The sequence below is a fragment of the Ranitomeya variabilis genome, chromosome 4 (genome assembly GCF_051348905.1).
Source record: "Ranitomeya variabilis isolate aRanVar5 chromosome 4, aRanVar5.hap1, whole genome shotgun sequence".
Classification (NCBI taxonomy): Eukaryota; Metazoa; Chordata; class Amphibia; order Anura; family Dendrobatidae; genus Ranitomeya; species Ranitomeya variabilis.
Window position 1 is genome coordinate 21,338,340 of NC_135235.1, and position 20,851 is coordinate 21,359,190.

General features: G+C 42.8%; 1 protein-coding gene across 1 annotated transcript in view; it reads right to left on the bottom strand.

Annotated features, from left to right (window-relative positions):
- Positions 1 to 20,851, bottom strand: part of CFAP58 (cilia and flagella associated protein 58) — a 79,666-nt gene that overhangs the window by 11,486 nt on the left and 47,329 nt on the right. Inside the window, exons 12-15 of the mRNA XM_077258075.1 lie at positions 19,334 to 19,474; positions 12,166 to 12,389; positions 5,491 to 5,602; positions 3,017 to 3,121 (exon numbers count right to left, since the gene is read on the bottom strand). Of these exons, the coding sequence (XP_077114190.1) occupies positions 3,017 to 3,121; positions 5,491 to 5,602; positions 12,166 to 12,389; positions 19,334 to 19,474 (582 nt within the window). The remainder of the gene's footprint in view (positions 1 to 3,016; positions 3,122 to 5,490; positions 5,603 to 12,165; positions 12,390 to 19,333; positions 19,475 to 20,851) is intronic.

A 20,851-nucleotide genomic window follows, 5' to 3' on the forward strand; every position in this document is an offset into this window, starting at 1 on the left:
ATCAGACCATCTCTCCCCGTGTTCAGTAACATTGTATCAGGTAACATCAGACCATCTCTCCCCGTGTTCAGTAACATTGTATCAGGTCACATCAGAGCATCTCTCCCCGTGTTCAGTAACATTGTATCAGGTCACATCAGATCATCTCTCCCCGTGTTCAGTAACATTGTAACAGGTCACATCAGACCATCTCTCCCCGTGTTCAGTAACATTGTATCAGGTCACATCAGAGCATCTCTCCCCGTGTTCAGTAACATTGTATCAGGTCACATCAGACCATCTCTCCCCGTGTTCAGTAACATTGTATCAGGTAACATCAGACCATCTCTCCCCGTGTTCAGTAACATTGTATCAGGTCACATCAGAGCATCTCTCCCCGTGTTCAGTAACATTGTATCAGGTCACATCAGATCATCTCTCCCCGTGTTCAGTAACATTGTATCAGGTCACATCAGAGCATCTCTCCCCGTGTTCAGTAACATTGTATCAGGTCACATCAGAGCATCTCTCCCCGTGTTCAGTAACATTGTATCAGGTCACATCAGACCATCTCTCCCCGTGTTCAGTAACATTGTATCAGGTCACATCAGATCATCTCTCCCCGTGTTCAGTAACATTGTATCAGGTCATATCAGACCATCTCTCCTCGTGTTCAGTAACATTGTAACAGGTCACATCAGACCATCTCTCCCCGTGTTCAGTAACACTGTATCAGGTCACATCAGATCATCTCTCCTCGTGTTCAGTAACATTGTATCAGGTCACATCAGATCATCTCTCCCTGTGTTCAGTAACATTGTATCAGGTCACATCAGAGCATCTCTCCCCGTGTTCAGTAACATTGTATCAGGTCACATCAGATCATCTCTCCCCGTGTTCAGTAACATTGTAACAGGTCACATCAGACCATCTCTCCCCGTGTTCAGTAACATTGTAACAGGTCACATCAGACCATCTCTCCCCGTGTTCAGTAACATTGTATCAGGTCACATCAGACCATCTCTCCCCGTGTTCAGTAACATTGTAACAGGTCACATCAGACCATCTCTCCCCGTGTTCAGTAACATTGTATCAGGTCACATCAGACCATCTCTCCCCGTGTTCAGTAACATTGTATCAGGTCACATCAGACCATCTCTCCCCGTGTTCAGTAACATTGTATCAGGTCACATCAGATCATCTCTCCCCGTGTTCAGTAACATTGTATCAGGTCACATCAGACCATCTCTCCTCGTGTTCAGTAACATTGTATCAGGTCACATCAGACCATCTCTCCCCGTGTTCAGTAACATTGTATCAGGTCACATCAGACCATCTCTCCCCGTGTTCAGTAACATTGTATCAGGTCACATCAGATCATCTCTCCCCGTGTTCAGTAACATTGTATCAGGTAACATCAGACCATCTCTCCCCGTGTTCAGTAACATTGTATCAGGTAACATCAGACCATCTCTCCCCGTGTTCAGTAACATTGTATCAGGTAACATCAGACCATCTCTCCCCGTGTTCAGTAACATTGTATCAGGTCACATCAGACCATCTCTCCCCGTGTTCAGTAACATTGTATCAGGTAACATCAGACCATCTCTCCCCGTGTTCAGTAACATTGTAACAGGTCACATCAGACCATCTCTCCCCGTGTTCAGTAACATTGTAACAGGTCACATCAGACCATCTCTCCCCGTGTTCAGTAACATTGTATCAGGTAACATCAGACCATCTCTCCCCGTGTTCAGTAACATTGTAACAGGTCACATCAGACCATCTCTCCCCGTGTTCAGTAACATTGTATCAGGTCACATCAGACCATCTCTCCCCGTGTTCAGTAACATTGTAACAGGTCACATCAGACCATCTCTCCCCGTGTTCAGTAACATTGTATCAGGTCACATCAGACCATCTCTCCCCGTGTTCAGTAACATTGTATCAGGTCACATCAGATCATCTCTCCCCGTGTTCAGTAACATTGTATCAGGTCACATCAGATCATCTCTCCCCGTGTTCAGTAACATTGTATCAGGTCACATCAGATCATCTCTCCCCGTGTTCAGTAACATTGTAACAGGTCACATCAGATCATCTCTCCTCGTGTTCAGTAACATTGTAACAGGTTACATCAGATCATCTCTCCCCGTGTTCAGAGTTACACTGTATCTTCTACTGTTCTGTAACATCTTCTATCCTGTAATGTTACAAAACTCGCTCACGTCTTGATCTCTACTTCCACATCTTCCTTCCCGATTAGTACTACTGACCTCTGAAATACTCTGTGCTGCTGTGAGACGCCTCTCCCCAGTATGTAATGCTCAGCCTACGACCTCTCACAGGAGCGGACACTTAATTCCTGGAATACTCTGTGCTGCTGTGAGCCTCTGCTACCTCCAGTGAGTAATAAGACCACCCTGCCGCCCTCCCTACGCACTGGCATGTTAGGATGGCATCTGCAGGAGTGACGGGACGTGGAGGACTTGGTGTAAGAAGTGATGGAGGGCAGCGAGGTCCCATCTGCTTCTCTCTGCAGCCGCTGTCATCTGCTGCACTCCTGCGCCATCTACAGGTCGCACCAGGAATGACAGCGTACAGGAGAAAAACCTGAGAACTTCAAAGGGAATGTGCAATGGTGAGAGCAGCAATTTCCCGACAGCTCAGACTCTGTTGCAAACCTGATTCTCTTCTATTTTAACCCTTTTCTTTTAACTTTAGCTGTAACCCCTCAATTTAGCATCGCAGCCTCCTCTGCACGTAGACTCCAGATCATTAGCTATAATGAATAGCACCAGGACTTCCCAGGGTCCCCACAGATGACAGGCTCCAGCGACCCCATTATCTTGCCAGTTCCCTTTGTGGTCTACCCCATCCTACACACGGCTGTGTTACAGCAGAGGCGTAACGGAACGTCAGATGTGAGGGTCTCGCAGTCAGCGGTGCAGGAGGCAGCGGCCACATCTACTGCAGCCGCCGAGCGCAGCCCTCTAATGATCGTCTAACAATGGCGAGGTAAAGCATGGCGGATCACCTGCAGCAGCAGCTCCTTCTCCACCACCTCCTCCGTCTTAGTGATGAGACGTTTCTGTAGAGTCTGGATCTTCTGGATCAACTCATAGGAACTGGGGTCACTGGCCTGGAGACGGATAGAGAAGGGGACAAATGGTGAAAATATCCCCCATAACAGTGCGTCACCCACAGATCCCCATAACAGTGCATCATCCACAGATCCTCCATAACAGCGCGTCATCCACAGATCCTCCATAACAGTGCGTCAGCCACAGATCCCCCATAACAGTGCGTCACCCACAGATCCCCCATAACAGTGCGTCATCCACAGATCCTCCATAACAGTGCATCATCCACAGATCCCCCATAACAGTGCGTCATCCACAGATCCCTCATAACAGTGATTCATCCACAGATCCCCCATAACAGTGAGTCACCCACAGATCCCCATAACAGTGCATCATCCACAGATCCCTCATAACAGTGCATCATCCACAGATCCCCATAACAGTGCGTCACCCACTGATCCCCCATAACAGTGCATCATCCACAGATCCCCCATAACAGTGCGTCACCCACTGATCCCTCATAACAGTGATTCATCCACAGATCCCCCATAACAGTGAGTCACCCACAGATCCCCATAACAGTGCATCATCCACAGATCCCCATAACAGTGCATCACCCACAGATCCCCCATAACAGCGCGTCATCCACAGATCCCCCATAACAGTGCATCATCCACAGATCCCCCATAACAGTGCGTCATCCTTAGATCCTCCATAACAGTGCGTCACCCACAGATCCCTCATAACAGCGCGTCATCCACAGATCCCCCATAACAGTGCGTCATCCACAGATCCCTCATAACAGTGATTCATCCACAGATCCCCCATAACAGTGCATCATCCACACATCCCCCATAACAGTGCATCATCCACAGATCCCCCATAACAGTGCGTCATCCACAGATCCTCCATAACAGTGCATCATCCACAGATCCCCCATAACAGTGCATCATCCACAGATCCCTCATAACAGTGCGTCATCCACAGATCCCCCATAACAGTGCGTCATCCACAGATCCCTCATAACAGTGATTCATCCACAGATCCCCCATAACAGTGAGTCACCCACAGATCCCCATAACAGTGCATCATCCACAGATCCCCATAACAGTGCGTCACCCACTGATCCCCCATAACAGTGCATCATCCACAGATCCCCCATAACAGTGCGTCACCCACTGATCCCTCATAACAGTGATTCATCCACAGATCCCCCATAACAGTGAGTCACCCACAGATCCCCATAACAGTGCATCATCCACAGATCCCCATAACAGTGCATCACCCACAGATCCCCCATAACAGCGCGTCATCCACAGATCCCCCATAACAGTGCATCATCCACAGATCCCCCATAACAGTGCGTCATCCTCAGATCCTCCATAACAGCGCGTCATCCACAGATCCCCCATAACAGTGCATCATCCACAGATCCCCCATAACAGTGCGTCATCCTCAGATCCTCCATAATAATAAATAATCTTTATTTTTATATAGCGCTAACATATTCCGCAGCGCTTTACAGTTTGCACACATTATCATCACTGTCCCTGATGGGGCTCACAATCTAAATTCTCTATCAGTATGTCTTTGGAATGTGGGAGGAAACCGGAGTACCCGGAGGAAACCCACGCAAACACGGAGAGAACATACAAACTCTTTGCAGATGTATAACAGTGCGTCACCCACAGATCTCTCATAACAGCGCGTCATCCACAGATCCCCCATAACAGTGCGTCATCCACAGATCCCTCATAACAGTGATTCATCCACAGATCCTCCATAACAGTGCGTCATCCACACATCCCCCATAACAGTGCATCATCCACAGATCCCCCATAACAGTGCATCATCCACAGATCCCCCATAACAGTGCATCATCCACAGATCCCCCATAACAGTGCGTCACCCACAGATCCCCCATAACAGTGCGTCATCCACAGATCCCCCATAACAGTGCATCATCCACAGATCCCCCATAACAGTGCGTCACCCACAGATCCCCCATAACAGTGCGTCATCCACAGATCCTCCATAACAGTGCATCATCCACAGATCCCCCATAACAGTGCGTCACCCACAGATCCCCCATAACAGTACGTCATCCACAGATCCCCCATAAGTGTATCACCCACAGATCCCCATTAAACAGCGCATCACCCACAGATCCCCCATAACAGTGCATCACCCACAGATCCCCCATAACAGTGCGTCACCCACAGATCCCACGTAACAGTCTGTCACCCACAGATCCCCAAAACAGTGCGTCACCCACAGATCCCCCATAAGAGCACATCACCAGCAGATCCCCCATAACAGTGCGTCATTGCCTTTGTTCCCTTAAAGGGTCATTCCACCACTTTTGTAATCTTTTGAGTCATTTAAAGGAAAGGTGGCGTAGAGTTCCCTGTATAATCCCAGCTGTTACCTCCAGTCTCCTCCACCTGTGGACATTCATGGGGTTCTCCAGCTCCTCCTCCAGCGCTCGGCAGCGTGTCCGCTCCCTCAGCAGCTCCTTCTGCATGTGATACACCTCCCGCCTGGATTCAACCATAAAACAATGGAAGGCGGTTTGGGGAGGAGTCAGTTATTCAAATTAATACGGGATATATACAAATAAAACTAATTTCTCCTCCCACTTATCCAGCCAATAGGAACGTGTAGTACGCCCGACACCTGGCTGACATATTAATGGTGGGTGCCCTTTAAGAACAAACAACCACTCTCATTATGGCGTTGTTACACTTCTCGCTGTCAGGCGGAAATGTTGTGGAAGGACAAATACCGGTATGCAAATCAACTCTCGGCATTTATTGCTTTAAAAAGCTGCCAGTAAAGTCATCCCGAACAAGGTCCTGCAGGTGAGGCTTCCCCGCGCCGCGCCGGCCTGAGCGCACAATTATAATACGGCGGGAGGGGGAGAAGCCAATTATCCGGCTGTGGAAAGGTTGACTCTGCAAACGCTGCGCTATCCAGATGAATTATTTAGGACAAGTTACCTCTGACACTTCTCCAACTTCCCACAGAATGTGAATCTCGGCCCATTTATCACAACCACCAAATGTAACTGTAAAAAGGTGGGAGGCGGCGTAATAGCAGGGAAGACGGCTATAGAAAAATACCGCCACCTCTGATCAAGGTCATAAAACGGCTACACTGAATCTCACACTACAAGTATCACAGCGAATTAGGAGAGATTCTCCAAGTCTTCTAATAGTTATATTCCTGTACATAGGAGCAGTATTATAGTAGTTATATTCTTGTACATAGGGGCAGTATTATAGTAGTTATATTCTTGTACATAGGGAGCAGTATTATAGTAGTTATATACTTGTACATAGGGGGCAGTATTATAGTAGTTATATACTTGTACATAGGGGGCAGTATTATAGTAGTTATATTCTTGTACATGGGAGCAGTATTATAGTAGTTATATACTTGTACATAGGGGCAGTATTATAGTAGTTATATTCTTGTACATAGGAGCAGTATTATAGTAGTTATATTCCTGTACATAGGAGCAGTATTATAGTAGTTATATACTTGTACATAGGGGGCAGTATTATAGTAGTTATATTCTTGTACATAGGGGCAGTATTATAGTAGTTATATACTTGTACATAGGGGGCAGTATTATAGTAGTTATATTCTTGTACATGGGAGCAGTATTATAGTAGTTATATACTTGTACATAGGGGCAGTATTATAGTAGTTATATTCTTGTACATAGGAGCAGTATTATAGTAGTTATATTCCTGTACATAGGAGCAGTATTATAGTAGTTATATACTTGTACATAGGGGGCAGTATTATAGTAGTTATATTCTTGTACATAGGGGCAGTATTATAGTAGTTATATACTTGTACATAGGGGGCAGTATTATAGTAGTTATATTCTTGTACATGGGAGCAGTATTACAGTAGTTATATACTTGTACATAGGGGCAGTATTATAGTAGTTATATTCTTGTACATAGGAGCAGTATTATAGTAGTTATATTCCTGTACATAGGAGCAGTATTATAGTAGTTATATTCTTGTACATAGGAGCAGTATTATAGTAGTTATATTCCTGTACATAGGAGCAGTATTATAGTAGTTATATTCTTGTACATAGGGGCAGTATTATAGTAGTTCTATTCTTGTACATAGGGGCAGTATTATAGTAGTTATATTCTTGTACATAGGGGCAGTATTATAGTAGTTATATTCTTGTACATAGGAGCAGTATTATAGTAGTTATATTCTTGTACATAGGGGCAGTATTATAGTAGTTATATTCTTGTACATAGGGGCAGTATTATAGTAGTTATATTCTTGTACATAGGGGGCAGTATTATAGTAGTTATATTCTTGTACATAGGAGCAGTATTATAGTAGTTATATTCTTGTACATAGGAGCAGTATTATAGTAGTTATATTCCTGTACATAGGAGCAGTATTATAGTAGTTATATTCTTGTACATAGGAGCAGTATTATAGTAGTTATATTCCTGTACATAGGAGCAGTATTATAGTAGTTATATTCTTGTACATAGGGGCAGTATTATAGTAGTTCTATTCTTGTACATAGGGGCAGTATTATAGTAGTTATATTCTTGTACATAGGGGCAGTATTATAGTAGTTATATTCTTGTACATAGGAGCAGTATTATAGTAGTTATATTCTTGTACATAGGGGCAGTATTATAGTAGTTATATTCTTGTACATAGGGGCAGTATTATAGTAGTTATATTCTTGTACATAGGGGGCAGTATTATAGTAGTTATATTCTTGTACATAGGAGCAGTATTATAGTAGTTATATTCTTGTACATAGGAGCAGTATTATAGTAGTTATATTCCTGTACATAGGAGCAGTATTATAGTAGTTATATTCTTGTACACAGGGGCAGTATTATAGTAGTTCTATTCTTGTACATAGGGGCAGTATTATAGTAGTTATATTCTTGTACATAGGGGCAGTATTATAGTAGTTATATTCTTGTACATAGGAGCAGTATTATAGTAGTTATATTCTTGTACATAGGGGCAGTATTATAGTAGTTATATTCTTGTACATAGGGGCAGTATTATAGTAGTTATATTCTTGTACATAGGGGGCAGTATTATAGTAGTTATATTCTTGTACATAGGGGCAGTATTATAGTAGTTCTATTCTTGTACATAGGGGCAGTATTATAGTAGTTATATTCTTGTACATAGAGGCAGTATTATAGTAGTTATATTCTTGTACATAGAGGCAGTATTATAATAGTTATATTCCTGTACATAGGAGCAGTATTATAGTAGTTATATTCTTGTACATAGGGACAGTATTATAGTAGTTATATTCTTAAACATAGAGGCAGTATTATAATAGTTATATTCCTGTACATAGGAGCAGTATTATAGTAGTTATATTCTTGTACATAGGGGGCAGTATTATAGTAGTTATATTCTTATAGATAGGGGACAGTATTATAGTAGTTATATTCTTATACATAGGAGCAGTATTATAGTAGTTATATTCCTGTACATAGGAGCAGTATTATAGTAGTTATATACTTGTACATAGGGGCAGTATTATAGTAGTTATATTCTTGTACATAGGGGGCAGTATTATAGTAGTTATATTCTTATAGATAGGGGACAGTATTATAGTAGTTATATTCTTATACATAGGAGCAGTATTATAGTAGTTATATTCCTGTACATAGGAGCAGTATTATAGTAGTTATATACTTGTACATAGGGGCAGTATTATAGTAGTTATATTCTTGTACATAGGGGGCAGTATTATAGTAGTTATATTCTTGTACATAGGGGGCAGTATTATAGTAGTTATATTCTTGTACATAGGAGCAGTATTATAGTAGTTATATTCTTGTACATAGGGGCAGTATTATAGTAGTTATATACTTGTACATAGGGGGCAGTATTATAGTAGTTATATTCTTGTACATAGGAGCAGTATTATAGTAGTTATATTCTTGTACATAGGAGCAGTATTATAGTAGTTATATTCTTGTACATAGGAGCAGTATTATAGTAGTTATATTCCTGAACATAGGAGCAGTATTATAGTACTTATATTCTTGTACATAGGGGCAGTATTATAGTAGTTATATTCTTGTACATAGGAGCAGTATTATAGTAGTTATATTCTTGTACATAGGAGCAGTATTATAGTAGTTATATTCTTGTACATAAGAGCAGTATTATAGTAGTTATATACTTGTACATAGGGGCAGTATTATAGTAGTTATATTCTTGTACATAGGGGCAGTATTATAGTAGTTATATACTTGTACATAGGAGCAGTATTATATTAGTTATATTCTTGTACATAGGGGCAGTATTATAGTAGTTATATTCTTGTACATAGGGGCAGTATTATAGTAGTTATATTCCTGAACATAGGAGCAGTATTATAGTAGTTATATACTTGTACATAGGGGCAGTATTATAGTAGTTATATTCTTGTACATAGGAGCAGTATTATAGTACTTATATTCTTGTACATAGGGGCAGTATTATAGTAGTTATATTCTTGTACATAGGAGCAGTATTATAGTAGTTATATTCTTGTACATAGGAGCAGTATTATAGTAGTTATATTCTTGTACATAAGAGCAGTATTATAGTAGTTATATACTTGTACATAGGGGCAGTATTATAGTAGTTATATACTTGTACATAGGAGCAGTATTATATTAGTTATATTCTTGTACATAGGGGCAGTATTATAGTAGTTATATTCTTGTACATAGGGGCAGTATTATAGTAGTTATATTCTTGTACATAGGAGCAGTATTATAGTAGTTATATACTTGTACACAGGGAGCAGTATTATAGTAGTTATATTCTTGTACACAGGGGGCAGTATTATAGTAGTTATATTCTTGTACACAGGGGGCAGTATTATAGCAGTTATATTCTTTTACATAGGAGCAGTATTATAGTAGTTATATTCTTGTACATAGGGGCAGTATTATAGCAGTTATATTCTTGTACATAGGAGCAGTATTATAGTAGTTATATACTTGTACATAGGAGCAGTATTATATTAGTTATATTCTTGTACATAGGGGCAGTATTATAGTAGTTATATTCTTGTACATAGGGGCAGTATTATAGTAGTTATATTCTTGTACATAGGAGCAGTATTATAGTAGTTATATACTTGTACACAGGGAGCAGTATTATAGTAGTTATATTCTTGTACACAGGGGGCAGTATTATAGTAGTTATATTCTTGTACACAGGGGGCAGTATTATAGCAGTTATATTCTTTTACATAGGAGCAGTATTATAGTAGTTATATTCTTGTACATAGGGGCAGTATTATAGCAGTTATATTCTTGTACATAGGAGCAGTATTATAGTAGTTATATACTTGTACATAGGAGCAGTATTATATTAGTTATATTCTTGTACATAGGGGCAGTATTATAGTAGTTATATTCTTGTACATAGGGGCAGTATTATAGTAGTTATATTCTTGTACATAGGAGCAGTATTATAGTAGTTATATACTTGTACATAGGAGCAGTATTATATTAGTTATATTCTTGTACATAGGGGCAGTATTATAGTAGTTATATTCTTGTACATAGGGGCAGTATTATAGTAGTTATATTCTTGTACATAGGAGCAGTATTATAGTAGTTATATACTTGTACACAGGGAGCAGTATTATAGTAGTTATATTCTTGTACACAGGGGGCAGTATTATAGTAGTTATATTCTTGTACACAGGGGGCAGTATTATAGCAGTTACATTCTTGTACATAGGGGCAGTATTATAGTAGTTACATTCTTGTACATAGGGGCAGTATTATAGTAGTTATATTCTTGTACATAGGAGCAGCATTATAGTAGTTATATTCTTGTACATAGGAGCAGTATTATAGTAGTTATATTCCTGTACATAGGAGCAGTATTATAGTAGCTATATTCTTGTACATAGGGGCAGTATTATAGTAGTTATATTCTTGTACATAGGAGCAGTATTATAGTAGTTACATTCTTGTACATAGGGGCAGCATTATAGTAGTTACATTGTTGTACATAGGGGCAGTATTATAGTAGCTATATTCTTGTACATTAGAGCAGTATAATAGTAGTTATATTCTTGTACATAGGAGCAGCATTATAGTAGTTATATTCTTGTACATAGGAGCAGTATTATAGTAGTTACATTCTTGTACATAGGGGCAGTATTATAGTAGTTATATTCCTGTACATAGGGGCAGTAATATAGTAGTTATATTCTTGTACATAGGGGCAGTATTATAGTAGTTATATTCTTGTACATAGGGGCAGTATTATAGTAGTTATATTCCTGTACATAGGGGGCAGTATTATAGTAGTTACATTCTTGTACATAGGAGCAGTATTATAGTAGTTATATTCTTGTACATAGGAGCAGTATTATAGTAGTTATATTCTTGTACATAGGGACAGTATTATAGTAGTTATATTCTTGTACATAGGAGGCAGTATTATAGTAGTTATATTCTTGTACATAGGAGCAGTATTATAGTAGTTATATTCTTGTACATAGGGGCAGTATTATAGTAGTTATATTCTTGTACATAGGGAGCAGTATTATAGTAGTTATATTATTGTACATGGGGGCAGTATTATAGTAGTTATATTCTTGTACATAGGAGCAGTATTATAGTAGTTATATTCTTGTACATAGGGGGCAGTATTATAGTATATTCTTGTACATAGGAGCAGTATTATAGTACTTATATTCCTGTACATAGGAGCAGTATTATAGTAGTTATATTCTTGTACATAGGAGCAGTATTATAGTAGTTATATTCTTGTACATAGGGGGCAGTATTATAGTAGTTATATTCTTATACATAGGGACAGTATTATAGTAGTTATATTCTTGTACATAGGGGCAGTATTATAGTAGTTATATTCTTGTACATAGGAGCAGTATTATAGTAGTTATATTCTTGTACATAGGGGCAGTATTATAGTAGGTGTATTCTTGTACATGGTGCAGGGGGATGGTATGAAATTAGTTATATAGCAGCTTCAGTAAAGGTGATGACTGACAGGACACGGAAACCACAATCATCATTCATGGAGGCGTTAATACCTGAGGTCTTCCACATTGGCCACCGTTTTGGACAATATTCCTTTTTCCCGCCTCAGTTTTTTAATCTCCAGTTTCAGGAGTCGGATGTCCTCCACCCTTTGCTTGTACTGGCTCTCCCCTTTGTTAAGGATGGACTGCTGGATTTTGATCTTCTCGTACAGTAAAGCCAGTTCATCATTTCTCCGGACCAGCTGGGTGCCCAACATATCCCTCTCGCCAATCACCTGCAATAATGTAGTCATTATCAAAACCAATAGCAAAAGCATGGCCGGAAAATGTGAGTGCGCTGAAAACAAATGTGTCCTGTGTAATAAGTGATAAAACTTATGAAATTATGTAAAGTGCTCGGTCAGGATCAGTAATGTAATGTATGTACACAGTGACTGCACCAGCAGAATAGTGAGTGCAGCTCTGGGGTATAATACAGGATGTAACTCAGGATCAGCAATGTAATGTATGTACACAGTGACTGCACCAGCAGAATAGTGAGTGCAGCTCTGGGGTATAATACAGGATGTAACTCAGGATCAGTAATGCAATGTATGTACACAGTGACTGCACCAGCAGAATAGTGAGTGCAGCTCTGGAGTATAATACTGGATGTAACTCAGGATCAGTAATGTAATGTATGTACACAGTGACTGCACCAGCAGAATAGTGAGTGCAGCTCTGGAGTATAATACTGGATGTAACTCAGGATCAGTAATGTAATGTATGTACACAGTGACTGCACCAGCAGAATAGTGAGTGCAGCTCTGGAGTATAATACTGGATGTAACTCAGGATCAGTAATGTAATGTATGTATACAGTGACTGCACCAGCAGAATAGTGAGTGCAGCTCTGGGGTATAATACAGGAGGTAACTCAGGATCAGTAATGTAATGTATGTACACAGTGACTGCACCAGCCGAATAGTGAGTGCAGCTCTGGGGTATAATACAGGAGGTAACTCAGGATCAGTAATGTAATGTATGTACACAGTGACTGCACCAGCAGAATAGTGAGCACAGCTCTGGAGCAGAACACAGGGTTAGTAATGTATGTGAAGTGAGCCACTGACTGGTGATGGCTCAGATGATAATTTCGGACATCACCGGGCTGCTTGGAACCACAACATTCCGAACACGGATCAGCACTCATTTGGATCGGACACAATCTATGTGATCGGGGTTATTTCTTCCAATGAATTTGAACAATTTGCGTTGATTATTAACCCTGGGATGTGCCGCAATTTATCTATGCTCCCTGGAGTCTTCAGTCCGGTCAATCATTTCTATACGGAGAGCACTGATCCTGTGGAAGTTCCCTTCATGTGAGATTTACAATTCTAGAGATGAAAAATCAATCATTTCTGATATTCACATCAGTAAAGCCACCAGGTTTGGACTTGATTTTAACCCTGTGAAGCCCGGGGCATGAGAAGGTACGTGGTTCACATTTATTCCATTTTATAAAAGATATGAACGGAAATGTAAGTGGCTCATGTCTTCAGTGCTCAGAGATTAGAAATGACGCCCATAGTGTTTCCTTCATCAATGTCTATTTATTGGGAAAGACAACGAGAGCCTAGTGAAGAGCGAACGTGCCCGGACAAGGTGTTATCTGAGCATGCTCGGGTGCTAACCAAGTGTCTTCTCAATGTCTATTTATTGGGAAAGACAATGAGAGCCTAGTGAAGAGCGAACGTGCCCGGACAAGGTATTATTATCTGAGCATGCTCGGGTGCTAACCAAGTGTCTTCTCAATGTCTATTTATTGGGAAAGACAATGAAAGCCTAGTGAAGAGCGAACGTGCCCGGACAAGGTGTTATCTGAGCATGCTCGGGTGCTAACCAAGTGTCTTCGGCGTGCTTGAAAAATACAATAGGTTCGAGTCTCCACGGCTGCATGTCTTGCGACTATTCGACAGTCTGTTTGTTAGGCAATCCCTGTATGTGTTGCGGCTGCGGAACACCCACCGGATATGCAGCCGCAGGGACTCGAACATATTAATTGAGCATGCTGAAGACACTCGGTTAGCACCTGAGCATGCTGAGATAACACCTCATCCGAGCACGTTCGAGCATCACTACAAGAGACATCTGCAGATTTTCACTGACACGTCTTAGAAATGTGTGGGGTCTCTACAGCTGAGCCCAGAATCTGATCACACGGACCCCCTTACTTTAACAGACCTGTATTTAACCCCTTCATGACCTTGCCGTTTTTTGCAATTCTGACCAGTGTCCCTTTATGAGGTAATAACTCAGGAACGCTTCAACGGATCCTAGCGATTCTGAGATTGTTTTTTCGTGACATATTAGGCTTCATGTTAGTGGTAAATTTAGGTCGATAATTTCTGAGTTTATTTGTGAAAAAAACGGAAATTTGGCAAAAATTTTGAAAATTTCGCAATTTTCACATTTTGATTTTTTATTCTGTTAAACCAGAGAGTTATGTGACACAAAATAGTTAATAAATAACATTTCCCACATGTCTACTTTACATCACCACAATTTTGGAAACAACATTTTTTTTTTGCTAGGAAGTTATAAGGGTTAAAATTTGACCAGTGATTTCTCATTTTTACAACTAAATTTACAAAACCATTTTTTTTAGGGACCACCTCACATTTGAAGTCAGTTTGAGGGTTCTATATGGCTGAAAATACCCAAAAGTGACACCATTCTAAAAACTGCACCCCTCATGGTGCTCAAAACCACATTCAAGAAGTTTATTAACCCTTCAGGTGTTTCACAGCAGCAGAAGCAACATGGAAGTAAAAAATGAACATTTAACTTTTTAGTCACAAAAATGATATTTTAGCGAAAATTTTTTTATTTTCCCAAGGGTAAAAGGAGAAACTGGACCACGGACATTGTTGTCCAATTTGTCCTGAGTACGCTGATACCTCATATGTGGGGGTAAACCACTGTTTGGGCGCACGGCAGGGCTCGGAAGGGAAGGAGCGCCATTTGACTTTTTCAATGAAAAATTGGCTCCAATCTTTAGCGGACACCATGTCGCGTTTGGAGAGCCCCCGTGTGCCTAAACATTGGAGCTCCCCCACAAGTGACCCCATTTTGGAAAGTAGACCCCCCAATGAACTTATCTAGAAGCATAGTGAGCACTTTAAACCCCCAGGTGCTTCACAAATTGATCCGTAAAAATGAAAAAGTACTTTTTTTTCACACAAAATTTCTTTTAGCCTCAATTCTTTCATTTTCACATGGGCAACAGGATAAAATGGATCCTAAAATTTGTTGGGCAATTTCTCCTGAGTATGCCGATACCTCATATGTGGGGGTAAACCACTGTTTGGGTGCACGGCAAGGCTCGGAAGGGGAGGCGTGCCATTTGACTTTTTGAATGGAAAATTAGCTCCAATCGTTAGCGGACACCATGTCGCGTTTGGAGAGCCCCTGTGTGCCTAAACATTGGAGCTCCCCTACAAGTGACCCCATTTTGGAAACTAGACCCCCCAAGGAACTTATCTAGATGCATAGTGAGCACTTATAACCCCCAGGTGCTTCACAGAAGTTTATAACGCAGAGCCGTGAAAATAAAAAAAATAATTTTTCTTTCCTCAAAAATGATTTTAGCCCAGAATTTTTTATTTTCCCAAGGGTAATAGGAGAAATTGGACCCCAAATGTTGTTGTCCAGTTTGTCCTGAGTACGATGATACCCCATATGTGGGGGTAAACCACTGTTTGGGCGCACGGCAGGGCTCGGAAGGGAAGGCACGCCATTTGGCTTTTTGAATGGAAAATTAGCTCCAATCATTAGCGGACACCATGTCGCGTTTGGAGAGCCCCTGTGTGCCTAAACATTGGAGCTCCCGCACAAGTGACCCTATTTTGGAAACTAGACCTCCCAAGGAACTAATCTAGATGTGTGGTGAGCACTTTGAACCCCCAAGTGCTTCACAGAAGTTTATAACGCAGAGCCATGAAAATAAAAAATAATTTTTCTTTTCTCAAAAATGATTTTTTAGCCCACAATTTTTTATTTTCCCAAGGGTAATAGGAGAAATTGGACCCCAAAAGTTGTTTTCCAGTTTCTCCTGAGTACGATGATACCCCATATGTGGGGGTAAACCACTGTTTTGGCACACGTCGGGGTTCGGAAGGGAAGTAGTGACGTTTTGAAATGCAGACTTTGATGGAATGCTCTGCGGGCGTCAGGTTGCGTTTGCAGAGCCCCTGATGTGCCTAAACAGTAGGAACTCCCCACAATTGACTCCATTTTGGAAACTAGACCCCCAAGGGAACTTATCTAGATGTGTAGTGAGCACTTTGAACCCCCAAGTGCTTCACAGAAGTTTATAACGCAGAGCCGTGAAAATAAAAAATGTGTTTCCTTTCCTCAAAAATATTTTTTTAGCCCAGAATTTTTTATTTTTGCAAGAGTAACAGGAGAAATTGGACCCCAAAAGTTGTTGTCCAGTTTCTCCTGAGTACGCTGATACCCCATATGTGGGGGTAAACCACTGTTTGGGTACATGCCGGGGCTCGGAAGGGAAGTAGTGACGTTTTGGAATGCAGACTTTGATGGAATGGTCTGCGGGCATCATGTTACGTTTGCAGAGCCCCTGATATGCCTAAACAGTAGAAACCCCCCACAAGTGACCCCATTTTGGAAACTAGACCCCCCAAGGAACTTATCTAGATGTGTGGTGAGCACGTTCAACCCCCAAGTGCTTCACAGAAGTTTACAACGCAGAGCCGTGAAAATAAAAAATCATTTTTCTTTCCTCAAAAAAGATGTTTTAGCAAGCAATTTTTTATTTTCACAAGGGTAACAGGAGAATTTGGACCCCAATATTTGTTGCCCAGTTTGTTGTGAGTACGCTGATACCCCATATGTGGGGGTAAACCACTGTTTGGGCACACGTCAGGGCTCGGAAGGGAAGTAGTGACATTTGAAATGCAGACTTTGATGGAATGGTCTGCGGGCGTCACATTGCATTTGCAGAGCCCCTGATGTGCCTAAACAGTAGAAACACCCCACAAGTGACCCCATTTTGGAAACTAGACCCCCGAAGGAACTTATCTAGATGTGTGGTGAGCACTTTCAACCCCCAAGTGCTTCACAGAAGTTTATAACGCAGAGCCGTGAAAATAAAAAATAATTGTTCTTTCCTCAAAAATTATGTTTTAGCAAGTAATTTTTTATTTTTGCAAGGGTAACAGGAGAAATTGGACCCCAACAGTTGTTGCCCAGTTTGTCCTGAGTACGCTGGTACCCCAAATGTGGGGGTAAACCACTGTTTGGGCGCACGTCGGGGCTTGGAAGGGCGGGAGCACCATTTGACTTTTTGAACGCAAGATTGGCTGGAATCAATGGTGGCGCCATGTTGCGTTTGGAGACCCCTGATGTGCCTAAACAGTGGAAACCCCTCAATTCTAACTTCAACACTAACCCCAACACACCCCTAATCCTAATCCCAACTGTAGCCATAACCCTAATCACAACCCTAACCCCAACACACCCCTAACCACAACCCTAACCGCAACACAACCGTAACCCTAATTCCAACCCTAATCCTAACCCTAATCCCAACCGTAACCCTAATCCCAACCCTAACCACAACTGTAACCCCAACACACCCCTAACCCTATCCGTAACCCTAACCACAAGCCTGTTCTTAACCCTATTTCCAACCCTAGCCCTAATTCCAACCCTAACCCTAAGGGTATGTGCCCACGTTGCGGATTCGTGTGAGATTTTTCCGCACGATTTTTGAAAAATCTGCAGGTAAAAGGCACTGCGTTTTGCCTGCGGATTTACAGCAGATTTCCAGTGTTTTTTTGTGCGGATTTCACCTGCGGATTCCTATTGAGGAACAGGTGTAAAACGCTGCGGAATCCGCACAAAGAATTGACATGCTGCGGAAAATACAATGCAGCGTTTCTGCACGGAATTTTCCGCACCATGGGCACAGCAGATTTGGTTTTCCTTAGGTGTACATGGTACTGTAAACCTGATGGAAAACTGCTTCGAATTCGCAGCGGCCAATCCGCTGCCAATCCGCTGTGGATCCGCGGCCAATCCGCTGCAGATCCGCGGCCAATCCGCTGCCAATCCGCTGCGGATCCGCGGCCAATCCGCTGCGGATCCGCTGCCGATCCGCTGCGGATCCGCGGCCAATCCGCTGCGGATCCGCTGCAGATCCGCGGCCAATCCGCTGCGGATCCGCTGCGGATCCGCTGCGGATCCGCGGCCAATCCGCTGCAGATCCGCTGCCGATCCGCTGCGGATCCGCGGCCGATCCGCTCTGTGTGCACATGCCCTAACCCTACCCGTAACCCTAACCCTACCCCTAACCCTACCCCTAGTTCTAACCCTAACCCTAGTGGAAAAAGAAAAAAAAATATTTTTTTTATTTTATTATTGTCCCTACCTATGGGGGTGATAAAGGGGGGGGTTTATTTATTATTTTTTTATTTTGATCGCTGTGGTAGAACCTACCACAGCGATCAAAATGTACCTGTAACGAATCTGCCAGCCTGCAGATTCGGCGGGCGTACTGAGCATGCGCCCGCCATCTTGGAAGATGGCGGCGCCCAGGGAGAAGACGGACCGACTTCGGGAGGATCGGTAAGTATGAGGGGGTGGTGGGGGGGTGGATCGGAGCACAAGGGGGGGGATCGGAGGACGGGGGGAGCGGACAGGAGGACGGGGGAGCGAACAGGAGGACGGAGAGGACCGGGCCACATAACGGACGACTGGGGAGGAGATCGGGGGCGGTGGGGGGGGCCAGTACATGATTTCCAGCCATGGCCGATGCTATTGCAGCATCGGCCATGGCTGGATTGCAATATTTCACCATTTTCATAGGTGAAATATTGCAAATTGCTCTGATTGGCTGTTGCACTTTCAACAGCCAATCAGAGCAATCGTAGCCACGTGGGGGCAAAGCCACCCCCCCTAGGCTGAAGTACAACTCCCCCTCTCCCTGCAGATCGGGTAAAATAGGAATTAACCCTTTCACCCGATCTGCAGGGATGCGATCATTCCATGACGCCGCATAGGCGTCATGGGTCGGGAAGGGGTTAAAAGCCCCATTCACTACTAGGGAAAAATACTTTTTACTACATGAAAATCCTCAGTAGAGCAATGTGTAGGAACCTCTGTGGGCGACACTAATGGTCTGTATAACGTGTGAATGTGCTGACGACCGTACCTGGTCCAGCTCCTTCCTCTGTCGGAGACGCTCGGCGTCCGCTTCGGAGATGATCTTCAATAGTTTGCGTTCTTCCGCCTCCTGGTTTTCGATGAACTGTTTGGCCTCGATGCTCTGCTGCTTCATCTTCTGCAGCTCGGCCTGAGATAATAAGGACATATAATGGTGGGTTACAAAGCAAGTGACGCGTGATCAATGTATCACCCCCGACTACGGGTCAGCACCTTCCCCTATGAAAAAGCTCATTAACATTCTCCCCAAATTTTGGAATTTACTAATCTGTGGGCAGCACGGTGGCGCAGTGGTTAGCACTGCAGCCTCACAGTACTGGAGTCCTTGGTTCAAACCCCACCAAGGTCAACATCTGCAAAGCGTTTGTATGTTCTCTCCGTGGGTTTCCTCCGGTTTCCTCCCACATTCCAAAGACATACTGATAGGGAATTTAGATTGTGAGCCCCATCGGGGACAGTGAAGATAATGTTTGCAAACATTATCATCACTGTCCCCGATGGGGCTGCGGAATATGTTAGCGCTATATAAAAATAAAGATTATTATTATCTAAATCTCTCCGCAACAAGTGCAAACACAAGCCGTCATCCCCTGAAGGGGCTTCTTGTGCCAACCAATCTCTTGCTGTTAAAAGGGATGTTCTTACCTTGGCAAGTGAAGACATATCAATAATCACTGGGGGTCTGACCTCAGGGACCCCTACCGGTGCTGAGACTGAAGGGTCTGCCAAGCTGTTCCTCTGCATAGGGGCACCTACGGTCGTCAGCTTTATCTCAGCTGCAGATTCCTGATCAGCAGGGTGGCAAAGAGCGCTGCTCTGCAGATAAAACCTGCGATACGCACTGTGGCCCATTCATTCCCAGGCTCGACGGGGGGGGGCATGGGATTGACCCACCCAGCGATCATTAAGCAATGTCTTATCCATTACTTCCTATGGTGAGAACACCCCTCTAGAGTCGCTCCATTCCAACAGACTGGCGAGGGGTCCTGGGCAGTGTTGGGAGAGGAGTGTTGGGGCAAAACGATTCGCGGTACCCAATTTTAACCTCTGGTCTGGTCCTCTGTGACAGTCAGCCTTCACTGCTACACCCATCATCCTCTGTCACTTCCTAGGTCTCACAAAGTCATCACCTCGGTCTATGAAATGACTGATGCCAGATGAAGCAGTCATGGTACACATTGGTACCAGTGACAAAGTTAGAGGGAGGTGGAAGGTCCTTCAAGATGATTAGGAGAGAAGCTGAAGGCCAGGACCTCCAAGGTGGAGTTTTCAGAAATACTGCCGGTGCCACGAGCATCACTAGAAAGACAGCGGGATCTCAGGGAGGTAAATAAGTGGCTTATTCAGGGAAAACTGGGCCAACTTCTCTGTCGGCTACAGGTTCAATGGTAGGGACGGGCTGTCCTTGTGGGGGGGTGCAGCCATGTTGGGGGAAAAGATGGCCAGACGGAGGGAGGAGCTTTTAAAGTGGGATTGGGGGGAAGATAGTTGTGCTAAAAAGGGAATA